We start from the raw sequence: 14527 nt of genomic DNA, 5'->3' as shown, positions 1-14527 counted from the left end.
GGAAAGAAGAGAAAGTGAACATTTCCTTCGTTTGTTAGTTTTAATTAGGAAAGAAAAGAAGAGAAATGGAAGGATTTAAGAGGATAAATAATAAGTAAAATTTTTCCTCCCAAATTGGAGAGAAATGAAGAGAAAGTTGGAGGAAGCTTATAAAAGTTTTTTAAAATACCTATTTTATCCTTAAAAATGTCTTGAACAAATATTTAATGACTTTTATATCCAAAATCATTCCACTAATTCTCAAAACTCCCAAACAACATAACAATCCCTTCTCTTCTCTCATAACTTAAGTTTTCCCTCTTCTCTTTTCTATCCTAAACTCCCAAACTTAGCTTAAGTGATAAGTAAATAACTTATCACATATTTTTTTGGAGTAACTTCTACCTAAGAAATTTAGTGTCACATAATTAATTTAGATATTCTATTTTTATTATCAAGCATGTTTGAACATGTTACGATTTGATTCCATTAAATTTAAGTAGTGAATTGGGTTATCAAACAAGACCTAAGCTAGATTACTATTCACATCTATTAAGGAATTGGGAATAGATATGATTAGTGTTTGGTGTAATTTTTAAGGACTTGGCATAGATACGATTAGTTTTTATATTTCTTTTTAAAATTAGATGTAAACCTCAACTATACTTGCTATATTTCCCTCTATTTATTAGTAAACAAGCATTGTACTACAAGATATTAAATTAAAAAAATAAAAGAATCATATATAAGGTAAGACACTAAGTCATGAAGCATAGTCATTAAACTCGACCCGACAAAGCGCTTAAGAGAGGGATTGGGTCAATAGATCACTGGTCACTGGACAGTGGTTGAACCGATGAGTATTAATTTAATATTTATAAATATAAAATACTAATTTTAATATAAATAAAATACATAATAATTGATTTTAGATCCTAATTGTTGTACTTAAAAAGATATATAATGAATACATAGTTATTAATAGAAGATTTAATTTAATTTTATCATATTTTTACATAAATAAATAGTATAGTCAAGTATAAAATGCAATTATATCACTTGTTTTGAAAAAATAGCATTATTTTTCATTATTCTATTTTTTGTTTAGAATAGAGGGATCTTTTAACTACTCAAATACTGTTAGTTTAAAAGTTAAAAATATTAATTGTATAATAAAAAAGTAAACAAGTAAATTAAAAAAATATTTAGTTATCAAATAAAAACTAAGTAAGTGGTAAAGTCTTATGCACATTTAAATGAAAATCCAAAGTACAAATCTTATTAAAGCATATATACACTTTATTTCAAAAACAAAGACCCATAACTGTAAAAAGAAAAAAAGTAAATTAGATCAATTGGAAAACCGCACGAGTTTCTGATTGAACCACTAACTCAAACAGGTTGGTCGAATTTGACCAGGTCAATTCCTTGTTCAGTCAAATTAGAGACCTAACCCAATCTAATGCCCAAGTCATCGAGTTGACCGATTCAACTATCGGGTCGGGTCGGGTTTAATAACTATACCACGGAAGCAACTCAATGTAATGACAATCTTGACTTACATCTTTGAACCATGTAAAATAAGTCGGTGCAACTAAAGGACAGAACGAGCTCATTCGCACTGGCGTTACTCCAAGGAGAAAATAACACTTCATGCTCTCTCGAGTTTTCCTCTTCTTCAATGACTTAGTGAAATTGTATGGGCTGGACTTGAACTCTACCATGGACCGAATAGCACCGGTGCCAGCGACTTGTCTTTCTTTCTTTTCTTTCCTCTCTCTATCTCTCTCTCCTGTTCTCCCCTCCTTCTTTCGCCCCTACCACCTCCTCCCCCTCCCTCCCCCGGCCACCTTCCCTTTTTTCCATCACAACCAGAGGAGAGGGAGGAAAGAGAGAGAAAAAGAAAAAAAGGACCACCTGTGATCAACGTCGGTGGAGGTGCCAGTTACGACGATCGACCAGTGGGGAGGGAGGGGAAAGAAGAGAAGTGGAGTGAGGGAGAAGAAAATGAGAGGAAAGACAGGGCAAAAGAAAAAGAAAGGAAAAAGAAAAGGGAAAATAAGGAAAGTTCCTTTATATACACTGCAAAAAGTTTTGCTACAAATTTTATAGTAAATTACAGTAAAATATTAGACAAACAACCCAAAAAATTATTTGCCAAACATGGCCTAAACATTTTTAGCTAAGAAAATATATAATTCACATTTTCTTCGGACACAGAATAGGAAAACTTTATTTCCTAATTGACAAAAGATCTTGTCTGAACAACAAGGGCCTATTTGGATCGTGAGTTTTTTGGACCTATTTGGATGATGAGTTTTTTGGGTGTTTGTATAAAATTTAACTATTACTAACTATAAAATTTGTAGAAAATTTTTTTGAGGTGTGTAAAACTTTCTTTTTTCTCTTTTTCCTTTTCTTTCCTCTTTTCTTTTTCTCCCCCATCCCACCACTACTTTTTCTCTTTACTCTCTCCCCACTACTTGCTGTGGTCACCGGCACCTTCACCAATAGTGATGGTGTTGGCTTTCCTCTCTTTTTTTTCCCTCAGTCTCTCTCTCTCTCTCACAGTCACTCCCTTTCCTCTCCTCCTCCTTCCCCCCCTCTTCGACTCCTTTCCCCTCATCCGCCACCTCTTCTCCCTTGTGGCCTTTGGTCCCAATGACCAATTGTGACCAAAGGCCCATATGGGGATAGGAATGGAGCAGGGGAAGGGAGAGGAGGGGAGAGGAGGATAGGGGGACATGGGAAGGGAAGGGAGAGGGGGAGAATGAAAGGAAAGAAGGAGAGAGGAAAGGGAGAGCAAGAGGAGGAGGAGGAGGAAAAAGGGAGATTGTTGGTAGAGGAGTCGGTCAGCAAAGCATCACTTGACAGCATTAGGTTTAGATGGGGGAGGAGGAAGAAAAGGAGATTTAAGAAAGTAAAACATTTATTTACTTTTGGATATTTTGGGGGGTGTATATTAAAGATTTTGAAATGTTTTTGGAAGGTTATTATAAACAAAATTTTTGGAAAACTTGTCTATATAGAATGGAGCAAAAAAACTCGGGTTCCAAATAGGCCTAGAGCTCAAGCACAAAATTTCATTAGTTTAGGGTGTCCCGAAAAGCCCACATCCAAGCCCATGAGGCCCAATTTGTTTCCAACCATCATATCAGCCTTTTTGGGCAAGCTGGATGGGACCAAAAACAGATCAATACATTTTCGTTAACGGAGTTCCGGCCCCTCAATGATTTCACAAGTTCAATTGGGATTACATGTTGGAAAATTGTTTTCATCATATATATTCTCCATCAATTACGTGAAATTGCACAAGTTTTATCAAAAAAACTTATAAAAAATTGAGTATTCTATAATGGTGAGTAAAACTTATAAGTTTTCATCATTTGCCTAACAAAGTCAGGAGGAGCATTGCGTAAAGAGTCACTATAATTGACAGATTTTGCTTATAAAAAATTTTGGCATATTACTGGGCAAGATGTTATTCAATTTGTACATCCTTTCTTGAGTAATGATGTTTTCAAGTCTTCTATTAATTATACTCATATAGTTCTTATTCCCAAAGAATAAAATAAAACACGTGCTAAGCACATGATTGGTTGCATTAATTTCCACATCTCAAATGCCAATTGTGTAAGAACACATGCTAAGCAACATGTAAACATGGCGGGTGGGTGTGTTTGGCTCCTATACTTCTTCTGTCACAGCATTTTGCAGAGACAACCAACACATACGTGCACTTTTTTTTTTTTTTTTGGTTAATTGTCACTTTTTTATCTATAGTATCCTACACTATCTTAATTTAAGGGGAAGACCCAACCGGGTCTAGGGGTGCCGGTGAGCACTGAATCACCACCGGACTACGTACCCGTCTAAAATTTTTAAAAAGCCACTTAACCTGCACTTGATGCCACAACTCTCTGATTAAGTAGTAAATGCCTGCCTACCGATTTACTGTGGAGTTACTTTCTACTTTTGATTCGCATACACAAAAAGAAAAATGAATCAAGCATATCTTTTATTTGTTTGTTACTAACCATTATGCACTTGATTTGTTAAGGGTTTATCTAGCAATTGCTTCTAGGGCACTGGTTCAGTAAGAGACCAAGTGTCACTTTTTTATAAAAGGCAAATTCTTAATTATCTAAAGGGTATCTTTTGGCACTGTTGATTTGCATCGAAAGTCAAGAAATGAATAGTTAAAAGTGCAAAATCAGTACTCATGAAAGATAAAATTAGTATTCTATAATGGTGAGTAAAAGTGATTATTGATTTTCTACATTGTCGAATTCAGCACTATAATAGGAAAAAGTAATTGTTAATTAGAAGGAATGTCTAACATAAGGGAAAGGAGCGCGAGCAACGAGCGAGCTAACCAGTACCCTAAGTGATCAGTTGGGTGTAAGTCATTTGATTTTTGTCTCCTAGGTTAAATTCGGATCTAATAACAAAAGAAAAAAAAATAGAAAATTCTTACTAGAAACTTCTAGAAGAAACGAAAAAATTCTAACTAAGAACCATAGGAGAAACAGAGAATTCTTATTAAGAAAATTTAAAAGAGATTTTATTAAAAATAAAATCTATGGGAGGTGATCTTCCTCGCGAAGAGGAAGATTGTATGAAAAGTGAAGAAAAAGAAGAGAGAAATTGGAGAAAATGAGAGGAAGGAAAGAGGATAGCACCTATGTGTTTGACATTCCAGGGATTCAATTTCCTTGGAGTTAAAGTATAATTGAATTGCTAACTTTTCTAGTTTTTAAAACATTGAAGATGTGCTTAAACTTATGATGGTATCCATATCGTTGCCAAAGGAGTAGAGGGGAATAAAAAAAGCTTAGTTTCCAGCACGCTATCACTAAAAGTCTACAAATATGATTTGTTTTCCTCGTCTCATTGAAAGTGTCATACTTTATATTTTGAAATGTCTCAAACTATTTGTTATCTTACCAAAGTCAAAATTAATTTTGATCTCTTTGTTTAATGTCATTCCTACTTTTATCTATATTTTATACTAAATTCACCTTTAAAACTTGAATTTTTGAGGGTAATTTTGGACACAAATCCACTAATATTACCATTAAGTCACTATTTTTAAAAAATTGGAATTTACAACAAACAATCTGGAATGGAGAGAATAACTTTCTTTTGTTTTCTTGCGTAGGGGTCTATTTCAAGTGCAAATATGATTTACCTTTTTTTTTCCCCCTTTTCATGCACAGGGGTCTATTAAAGACAACGATCTTAAGCAGCCGGCATTGTAAACCCACGGGTTAGATTTGAAAATGGCTTAAGCTAGAACACGGGATCTAGTCTTTTTGGCATTCGAGTTTTCTGTGAATTAACTCAATCTCTCGACTAAGACAAGAAGGAATTGCCCCAGTAAATTGCATTCTGTGCTGAATCCACTAAATTATTGGAGCACCCATGGTAACCAAGCTATAATTTGAAGGCCTTCGTTTTCTCCTCTAAGTGTCTAATTATTAAATGCATCAAAACACGTGACAAACCACAAAAGTATAGATCTTTTCTACACTAATAATGTTTATATTAACAATTTTTGGATGTATATTAATTTGCAAAATTTGAAGTTCGAATTAAATTGAAATTGTATGGCATGCATCTAGATTGATTTCAATATAAAATGGGTATATTACAAATAGTCCCCTATGCTTTTATCGATTGCCATATGATTCTCCTAACGTTTTCAAAATATGCACTTTATCCCCTTATGATTTCATGTAAAGTGAAAACTTAACGAAAAATATCATCCACAATGTCGTTAATTAAAATACTAATAGTGTTCTTATTTAAATATTAAATCAAACAACGATATAACCATCTTATATAAAATCATAGGGGGACTATGTGGATAAACATAAAACTACCGAGGGATAAAGTAGATATTCATACAAATTATAAGGGGATTAAGTGAATATTGTGATTCTATCACATGCACTTTTGAAACGCGTGTGCTTCAATTGCCTTAACTAATGGTTCATTTCGTCAATTTTCCACTTTATATAAAATTACATGGAAATTATAGGGTTATTTTAAAACTATAGGAGGATCATTTTAACATTTGACAATATGCAAAACCACAAGAGGCTTATGTGTAATTTACCCAAATAAAACTGAATAATCCAAGCTCCAAAGAAATAAATTCTGTAATGTAGATCAAGTTGTTCCTGGTTACAAGTGGTTTAATGACTTAGTTATGTCTACTTCATAGTGTACAAGGCCACGAAAACTAGCTGTTGAGAAACACACAGTGAAAGGTGGGGTTTTTGGGGGGGAGGGAGGGAGGGGGGGGGGGGGGGGGAGTATACTCCCAAAGCATGACTGGCCATGTCAAGAATCCGCAATATCATGCTTTTTTATGACTGATAATTCTTGGTGGGGGTCTGAATAGATGTTCAAATTGACCAAAAGAACATGATTAGCACTATGATGAAATTATATCTTGTCAGATAATTAATTAGCGCTTCTATGATTGGCCAAGACCACAATCATGAAGGAAAAGTATAAATTGGCCCTTTTAAAATAAAAAAAGTACAAAGAATCTGTAGAAGTTTCCAGGGCAAAACTACAATTCGTTGTTGAGAAAAAGTCTAAGGTTATGCTTATAATTCAAGCTTGAGTGTTCCATTATCTTTTCATTTGTCACATCTTTAGTGTATTCAATAAACGCACAGGATTAAGAGGACAGCTTACCAATTTACACCGTAAATTATCCAGCAAGTTTAGAACAATTGATTATGTTAAAAGAAAGGAATACAAAGTAATAACATAATTTATAGATTCAATATTACTTTTATATGATGGAACTTATAACGTACAATCTAAAGGCACTCTCCCACATTCTCTCGCCTTAATTACAATTTCTAGGATATTAATACCTAAAACCCCATATTGTTAGGAGGACATCCATTAGACAAACCCTTTGTAAAATATTTTAAATTTTAAGTAGTGCATTTAAGGCGCGCATTTAAGGTGCCGAGTATTTTTAATATACAATATACATACACGTATTCGTTGTTCCCGTACATTTATATACTTTTCCGATTTAATTTTACTTTTAAAAAATATAACTCTTGGGCTGCACTTAACTAGTTAGACAAACCCAATAAGCAATTATACATAAATAAAGATTGGAGCATTTTTATTTATTTACAAGAAAGAAAAGAAGAATTTGTTTGGTTTGTGCTTCTGTATTGTTATAGTTGTACATACCTGCAATTATGCAATCAGGAACATTGAGTTGGATGGTAGGGGGGAGAGATTATAAGTGAAAAATCTTGGGTTTAACACCTCCTATTTACCAAGAAAAAAAAAATCAAGAACATATGCTCCAATCTCAAAAATGACATATGTAATGGCAGAATTATGGAAATAACAGATTATTCTGGTTTATCTTAACAACAGACTAGCTAGCTTACCTTTTTTTTTTTCTCACTTTTTTTGTTTAAAAAAAGTTACTTTTTTTTTTTTTTAGAAAGCATTAGGAACTAGCAATAAACAAATAATATCTCAACACCTCAAACAGTAGAATCTTCAACCAATTAAAAGTTCATTATTCCAGAATATTTGTCAGACACAGTTTTTAACTACCAATATTGAAAACTTTGGGGTAAAAGTACAATATGCCAAGCCATAAATTAATGCAATTCAGATTGCACAAGAAACCCATGATCTTTTAGCCAAAAAAAAAAAAAAAATACACATCCCTAAAGCACTTCCCACAAATGCTGTCTGATTGTTACGTTTCTTGCAACCAACTCTTTTCTGTTCGTCTTTTTTTTTTTTTTTTGTTTAAGTGAGAAGTCTCGAATTCGGAACCTGTCCTTTACATTCTTTCTCCCCTCTTCTTTGTTCATGATCACTTATTAAAGAAAACGTTTTTCCTTTGACCTTTCCTTAAGGTGTCTCTAACTGGTGATCTGGTCATACTTTTCTTGGGGCAATTCACATACGTTTATTTTCACTAAATTTATAGTGCAACTATTTTTTCTGCCCGTGTGATTATAGAATCCACTTTCAATCAAAATTTAACATAGTTGAATGAGAATTTTTTTAGAGCAAATTTATTTGGTCCCTCTCTCATAGGAGAGTTGAATGAGATTTTAGTTGGGGGATTTTTATAGAGAGAAGCAGGAGAATAATAGAATAACGTCTCCACTTATTAATTCTCAAGATATAGTGTATCTCTTTGTATGTTTGATGTAATATCTGCCATTAAATATAACTTTAATGAAATCATGATATTTATCAAGAAAAATATACATGTTTTCATTGAAAAATTATGTTTTCTATATTGAAAAAGATAACGAATTTTTAATTTTAAATCTTCAAGCAGTTGAACATATAAATTCTAGTATAACGGAGATCCACTATGCAAGCCCTTAATTTTATATTCACAAGATATGGAACAAAATTTGAGTCATTGAGTACAATTTTCCTAATATATATAATTATAATGTTACACCTTAGATTCAGTTTTATTTTATTTCTACGATTTCTGCCTCCAAAATTCATGTCTCTTCATCATCTTGAGGTAGCGTTTTCCCTCCCATTTGTTCTAGTCTCTTTCGAGCCGCATAAGCCTGCAATTACATAGCACCATAACTAGATTAGTTTCTAGAAGGAATTAAATTATTTTATGGTTTTCTGCCTTGCACTTAGTTTAATTAAAAAATATTTTTCATGCAAAATAATTTATAAAGTTTGTAAAGCGAGTATAGGCACCTCCTTTTTCCAGTTTGCTAGGCAAACTACCAACAATATTCCTAGAATTTGAAGGCATGATCCAAGAAGCAATCCGTACCAAAGACCCTGAAATCAACCAGAATTCAAGTAGGCAGTAAATTAGTATTTTGTGTTGAATTTTTCTATAAGATTATACAGTACGCACAATGGTGGGAATGATACAATTAACAAATTAGCCTGTAAATGGTAAAAATTACAGCTCAATAATACTAGAAAGTTACCCAAAATGGTGGAGATTACAACTTTAAAACATATATAACCCACAAATACTGGGAGAAAAGAATCACGTATATATGTTAAATTTGAATTTAGAATCTCTGATTCATTAGTTCCCAACCTTAATCACTAAATCAAAACTTCATCTATAGTATTTGTTATTAAATTTAAGAAGTGCTAATTTAAGAGTTAGGTCGTTATCCACACACATTGAAAAAGTAATTTAACATCATTTTACTAGTCACCCCACAATGTTCCTTAAACAGTTTAGGGGCTGTTTTTGTAAATATGGTAAAATTCAGTACTGTTACTGTAATTATGATGTCCCTAGTTAAGCATAATTACTAAGTTGTATCACATTATTAATATATTTCCAAATTTGCATCATTAGTTTAATTAATTAGCATAGGTAACTCTGTTTTAACAATAGTTTAATCAAAACTATGGGCAATTTTGTGAAAGTAGAATAGCTTAATGAATTCACCTTGAGGCCTAAGTCAAATTTGAAGCATAATACAATGCCCAAAGGAGCCCCAATCAGGAAATAGCAGCCAATATTCATATATGCTACAAAATTTTGCCACCCTGCTCCAGCAGCCACACCTACACAGTTGAAATGTTGTATTGCTCATAAGCATTAATTTTGCTCAAAATTTTGATGGTGGAAAATCCTTGTAAATGCAAAAGACAATAATAGAATGAGTAAAGAAATTCGTAGAAGAGTTCCGGTGCAAATGCCTCATCCTATACAAAAAAAAAAAAAAAAAAAAGCTTGCTTAGAAAATCCAATTGAATCAAACTTTTTCCAAATTTTTTTGAAATTGACCTATTAATGATAAAATTCTCTATTCATTAGTCTTCAATATAAATAATTTATCATATTGCATACTTGTTCTCTCCTAATTTAGTACACCTTTTCCACATTAACATGATAACCCTAAGAGTTACTTTTATTCTAGATGTTGCTATGAGAACGACCCGAGATAAAAATATTTCATCAAACTTTTATGTATTGATATTCTATACATTGACAGTATATGCACAGTACACTAACACAATCGGATGCACAGTACACCAACGCTATTCAAATAAATTGGCAATCTAATAGAGTTGAATTCTGAAATTAAGCATTAGCAGATTATGTTAGCTCTTTCACCATATGTAACCTATTTTGAACAAATGACTAAAAGAGTGCTCAAAATACCCAAAAGATTATAGCACACAAAAATGGATTAATTTTGGAAATGATGAGTACCATTTGCAGGAATGCAATAAAAAGTTATATGAGTTCCGAGAAGTGGGGTGAGCTCCTCCACCAGCTGCTTAACTTGTTCATCATCTGAGAATATTGCTGGGTATTGCTTCCGTTGTAAGAACAGAACCAGAGCAAACAAAAGGCCGAACAGGGTGGACAATATTCCGACTACCATTACTGCCAATTTTGCAGCTCTTGATCGCCCCGAGCCCAATTCATTTGACACCCGCACGCTGTCATTTTAGGCACGCCCAATGTCATTATAAGCGTAGGCGGAATTAGAAATTTTATTTCTTTTCTTTTTTGAGAGGTCGAACTCTAATTCAATTAAAACTCAAGTTTACAATGTGAAATACTTTTAATTTTTTGTAGGGGTAATAGTTCAAATTTATACAATTTTTTTAAAACAAATTTCAACTTTTCAATGAAGAAAAAACTTAATTTTTCAAGACATGGAGGCTGAGGACCTCTCCCCCCCCCCAAGCCCCCGAGTTTCGGCCATGATTAGAAGTCTATACATAGCCAAAGAAGATTCATGTTACATCTAACTTTTAATCCATTAATTCTCTCTCTCTCTCACTCTCAATAATGTTTTCCCATTTTTCTTATTGATGGCTCGAATTCATGACCTTTTGATTACATATTAACTGTTTTACTAACTAGGCTTTTACTTTTTTTTTTTTTAAAAACCCATTCCCACTTTGAACCTTTACTTTTAAATCCATTCTCATTTACATGCTGAGTCCATTATTTACCGTTAATTAGCATGTCAAATTTCACTTTACACCTCTAATAAATTATCTATTTCCACCTAGCATCCCCAAACTCTTTTTTTTCTTTTTTTGTTCTATCCTTACATTTAATTTACCCTGTCTCGATTAGATTTATGGAATTATTTGTCTCATTTTTTTTGTAATCTCATAATTCTTCAAATATTAACTAAACCACAAAAGGACATGGTATTACTGTGTAAATGAGGAATATGGTACAAAAAAAAAGAAAAAAAGGTGTTATTAGCAATAAATTAAAGGGCAAAAAATGTATTCATTAATGACCTATTTACCAAAGAATAAACCTGTTTAACTATTTATTCCATAGTTGGGTAAAACATATCATATAGTGTTTCAAGTACTTTGATTGATTTTCCTGTAACATGATTTAGATGTCGATTAAAGAGCAAATTGACTAAGATGTTACACTTTCATGCATATCATGCAATATTTCAATCGGTGTTATTATCAGCAATACAAACATAGACACATGATGGATGATTGACAAAAACAACTTTGTAAGAATAGACCAAAACAGAGCACTTTTTATGGGTCCAAATATTAGAATTTGGGTTGCAAACTGATTGCAGAAAATAAGCTAGAGGTTCACAGTTAAATTTGACTTGCTAACTAGTGCATGTGCAATAAGTCCATTACTTTTTCAACACGAGTAATAATTGGACTAAAATGGGAAGAACATACAAATTTATGGTATAATTTGTCCCAAAAATTGAAATTTCAAAATTTTAAGTGAGAATGAGTGATAAGTTAAAAGGTCCAAAGTAAAATTAGTTCGAACTCATAGATAATTATCGTGTATTATTCTAATAATAGATTTTGTGTTTTACAATTATTGCTATGAAATAAATACCACGATTTTACAATAAAACAACTTGTGAAATTAAATGACTAATGAGACTTTTATATATTTTTTTCCCCTTCTTGAAGGTAAATAAACCACATTTAAAACATACCTTACGGCAGCACTAAACCCCGAGCCCACCGTGGTGGCTATGCCCAATATATTAAAGCTGCAAATGCCAAACCAACAAACAAAGTACGACACTTAGATAAGTAACAATTTAATTAATTATGATTTTTAACATTTTTTTAGCAACCCTTTCTCTAAGTGGTCAACTTTTTCTTTTTCTTTTTTTAAGAATTTGTCTAACGAGCGTCTTTGAGAATTAGATAAGTAGGAATTAGAGAGTTAATGTTTTTCAAAAAAAAAAAATGAAGTTAAAAAAATATAAGTGCACATATGGCAATAAAAACAAGTAATACGGAAAAAGTAAAAGAACTGGTATGGGAAATATTTTCTACAATGATATTTTGGTTAATTATAATAGCCAGACAATTCAGTAAACATTTTCCTTAATTTTTTAAAAAAATTTTTCTAACAACTTACATATATGTCAATTTCACCAACTTGGAGCTGTGACAAGAAAACTTAAACTTTCTCCCCAATTCTGAGTTCAATGTCTTCTTGCGTGCAGCTGACTTTCTCTAAACTAAACATTAAAGTAAACGAAAAGGTACCAATCACTAACCACCCCTACCCACCACCACCACCCCCCCCCAAAAAAAAAATCCAAAAAAGGGTCATGCATCATTTTCCCCCTCAACATGTTCTAAAGTGGACAAGTATTTTTGTTTTGGTACTCAAAACTTTGGGAATCTTTAATAATTGTCACCTAGAAAGTGTTAACTCATGTTCTGAAGAAATCTATTTAATTCGGACTAGGTAACTTGCACAAGTTGTTTTGGCTTATGGGTATATGACTTGTCTAACAATCCATACCTTTAATGTTCTATTCATCAATTATGGAGTTTTGATTTGACCATTGTATGAACTCACCATATAGACAATGCTGCCACTGAAACTTCAGCATTCTTTAAATATCCAGCAAGAAGGGTCACTGCCATCCCATTCCACGATGGCAAACTGCAAATTTTCGCCCAAATTTTCATTATTTTTTTACTTTCTTTTTTGGAAAAAGTACATCATATCAAGGAAAAAAATGTCATGGTAAATACATCCAATTTTAAAAATTACGATTGTACAAGTCATTGGCAGATGCTGCCCCCAAGATTTTAAACATTCTAATATATCCCCTTAAACACATTAAAATTTTCGTTTTTATGCCTATAGAAATTAGACTTTGCCATCCCTAGATTTTAGAAATCAATTTATACTTTCTTGAAATGTTAGAAGTTTTCAAGGGTTCTGCATAAATGGAAGGATGCCCTGCTAAGTATACTTCTTTACTAATTTTGCCCCCCAAAATTTGATGAACTCGGTCTTTTAGTTGTACAAGTGATTAAAAATGAATTCAATTTCTCCAAATCAATATGTCAGTTCAGTCAATATACATACATGAATTCCAAGAATTATACCATTGCATAAGAGCTGATAACACTGATAACTTGAGAAATCCTGAAAGATTTGTGAGGGCTTTCCATGAAAAGCCAGACCAAGTTTGACCACAGCTACCAGAGATGATATACAAGAACTGAGCCACTGCTACAAACCACCATGATGAATTCAGCATCAGGGCCGCGCCGGGAAGACCCCATCCTATCTTGAGTATCAAAAACCAGCCCAGAAAAACATGTAGAGAAAGCGCCACCGCAGCTATCAGAGCCATCTCTTTAACCTTGCTTTGAGCTTGGAGAAACTTTGTGGTTGGAATCATCAATGCATATGCAAACTGCTGTGGAATCATCCACAAGGCAAATCTTCCTGCCTCAGTAGATATTGTAGCAGTTTGGCCTAGGAATTTCAGGACTGGGGTTGCAAATATGAAGAGAGAGAGATTTCCTAGTGTTGCACTGGTGAGGATAAACCATGACTTTTGCATGTATATTCCAAGCATATCATATTGCTTCGCTCCATATGCTTGTCCACATAGAGTATCTAATGCACCTGCCGTTCCTGCCTGCAGAAGAAATGAAATTAATCATTCATCAGTTACCATTTACCGACGAAGGAATTTCATAGAAAAGAGACTCGTGCAAATTAATCATCTACCAGGAACTAAATTTAAATGGTGACACAAGGATTTTCTGAAGCTGTTAGAAAATAGGGAACAAAGTTTATCTAATCTAGGTGCTAAATTTCATGCATCTAAGGAAACAAAAAGAAAAAAAAAAAGAAAGAAAGAACAATAAATAGTGAATTTTGCGGATGAATAGAATGTCTATGTACCAGAATGCCATAGCCAAAATCTGCTATGACTGAATTTTCAACTGAAATTGCAGCAAGTTGAATGGTTCCCAAATGGCCAGCAAATATCTGAGTGAAGCAGCCGAGGCCGTACAGGCAAACTGAAGCAAATATAAATGGACCGGCTAGGGACCAAAGCTTCTTCAATTCAATATAGAATTCTCTTGAGAAGCCAATGATGCTAGTATTATAAAATGTGTGATCAGCTGTAACTGAACAGGGCTTCTTTTCAATTATAGAATTATTCTGGTCAATTGCGTTTGGATTATGGGCATCATAAAAAGTGGAGAGCAGGGGCTGATTGTGGTCTTCCTCCAT

At 33.1% G+C, this 14527-nt stretch overlaps 1 protein-coding gene across 1 annotated transcript; it reads right to left on the bottom strand.

Annotated features, from left to right (window-relative positions):
- Positions 1-8447: 8447 nt before the first annotated feature.
- LOC113759528 (protein DETOXIFICATION 29-like) lies at positions 8448-14527 on the bottom strand. The gene is made up of 8 exons (XM_027302103.1): positions 14192-14527; positions 13381-13922; positions 12842-12928; positions 11958-12014; positions 10214-10446; positions 9443-9561; positions 8722-8808; positions 8448-8579 (listed from the first exon to the last, which is right to left on the bottom strand). The coding sequence occupies exons 1-8, from the start codon at positions 14525-14527 to the stop codon at positions 8508-8510; spliced, it is 1533 nt and encodes a 510-aa protein (XP_027157904.1). The 3' UTR covers positions 8448-8507.

The sequence above is a fragment of the Coffea eugenioides genome, chromosome 2, assembly GCF_003713205.1.
Source record: "Coffea eugenioides isolate CCC68of chromosome 2, Ceug_1.0, whole genome shotgun sequence".
Lineage (NCBI taxonomy): Eukaryota > Viridiplantae > Streptophyta > Magnoliopsida > Gentianales > Rubiaceae > Coffea > Coffea eugenioides.
This window is presented reverse-complemented; position numbering and strand designations above follow the sequence as displayed.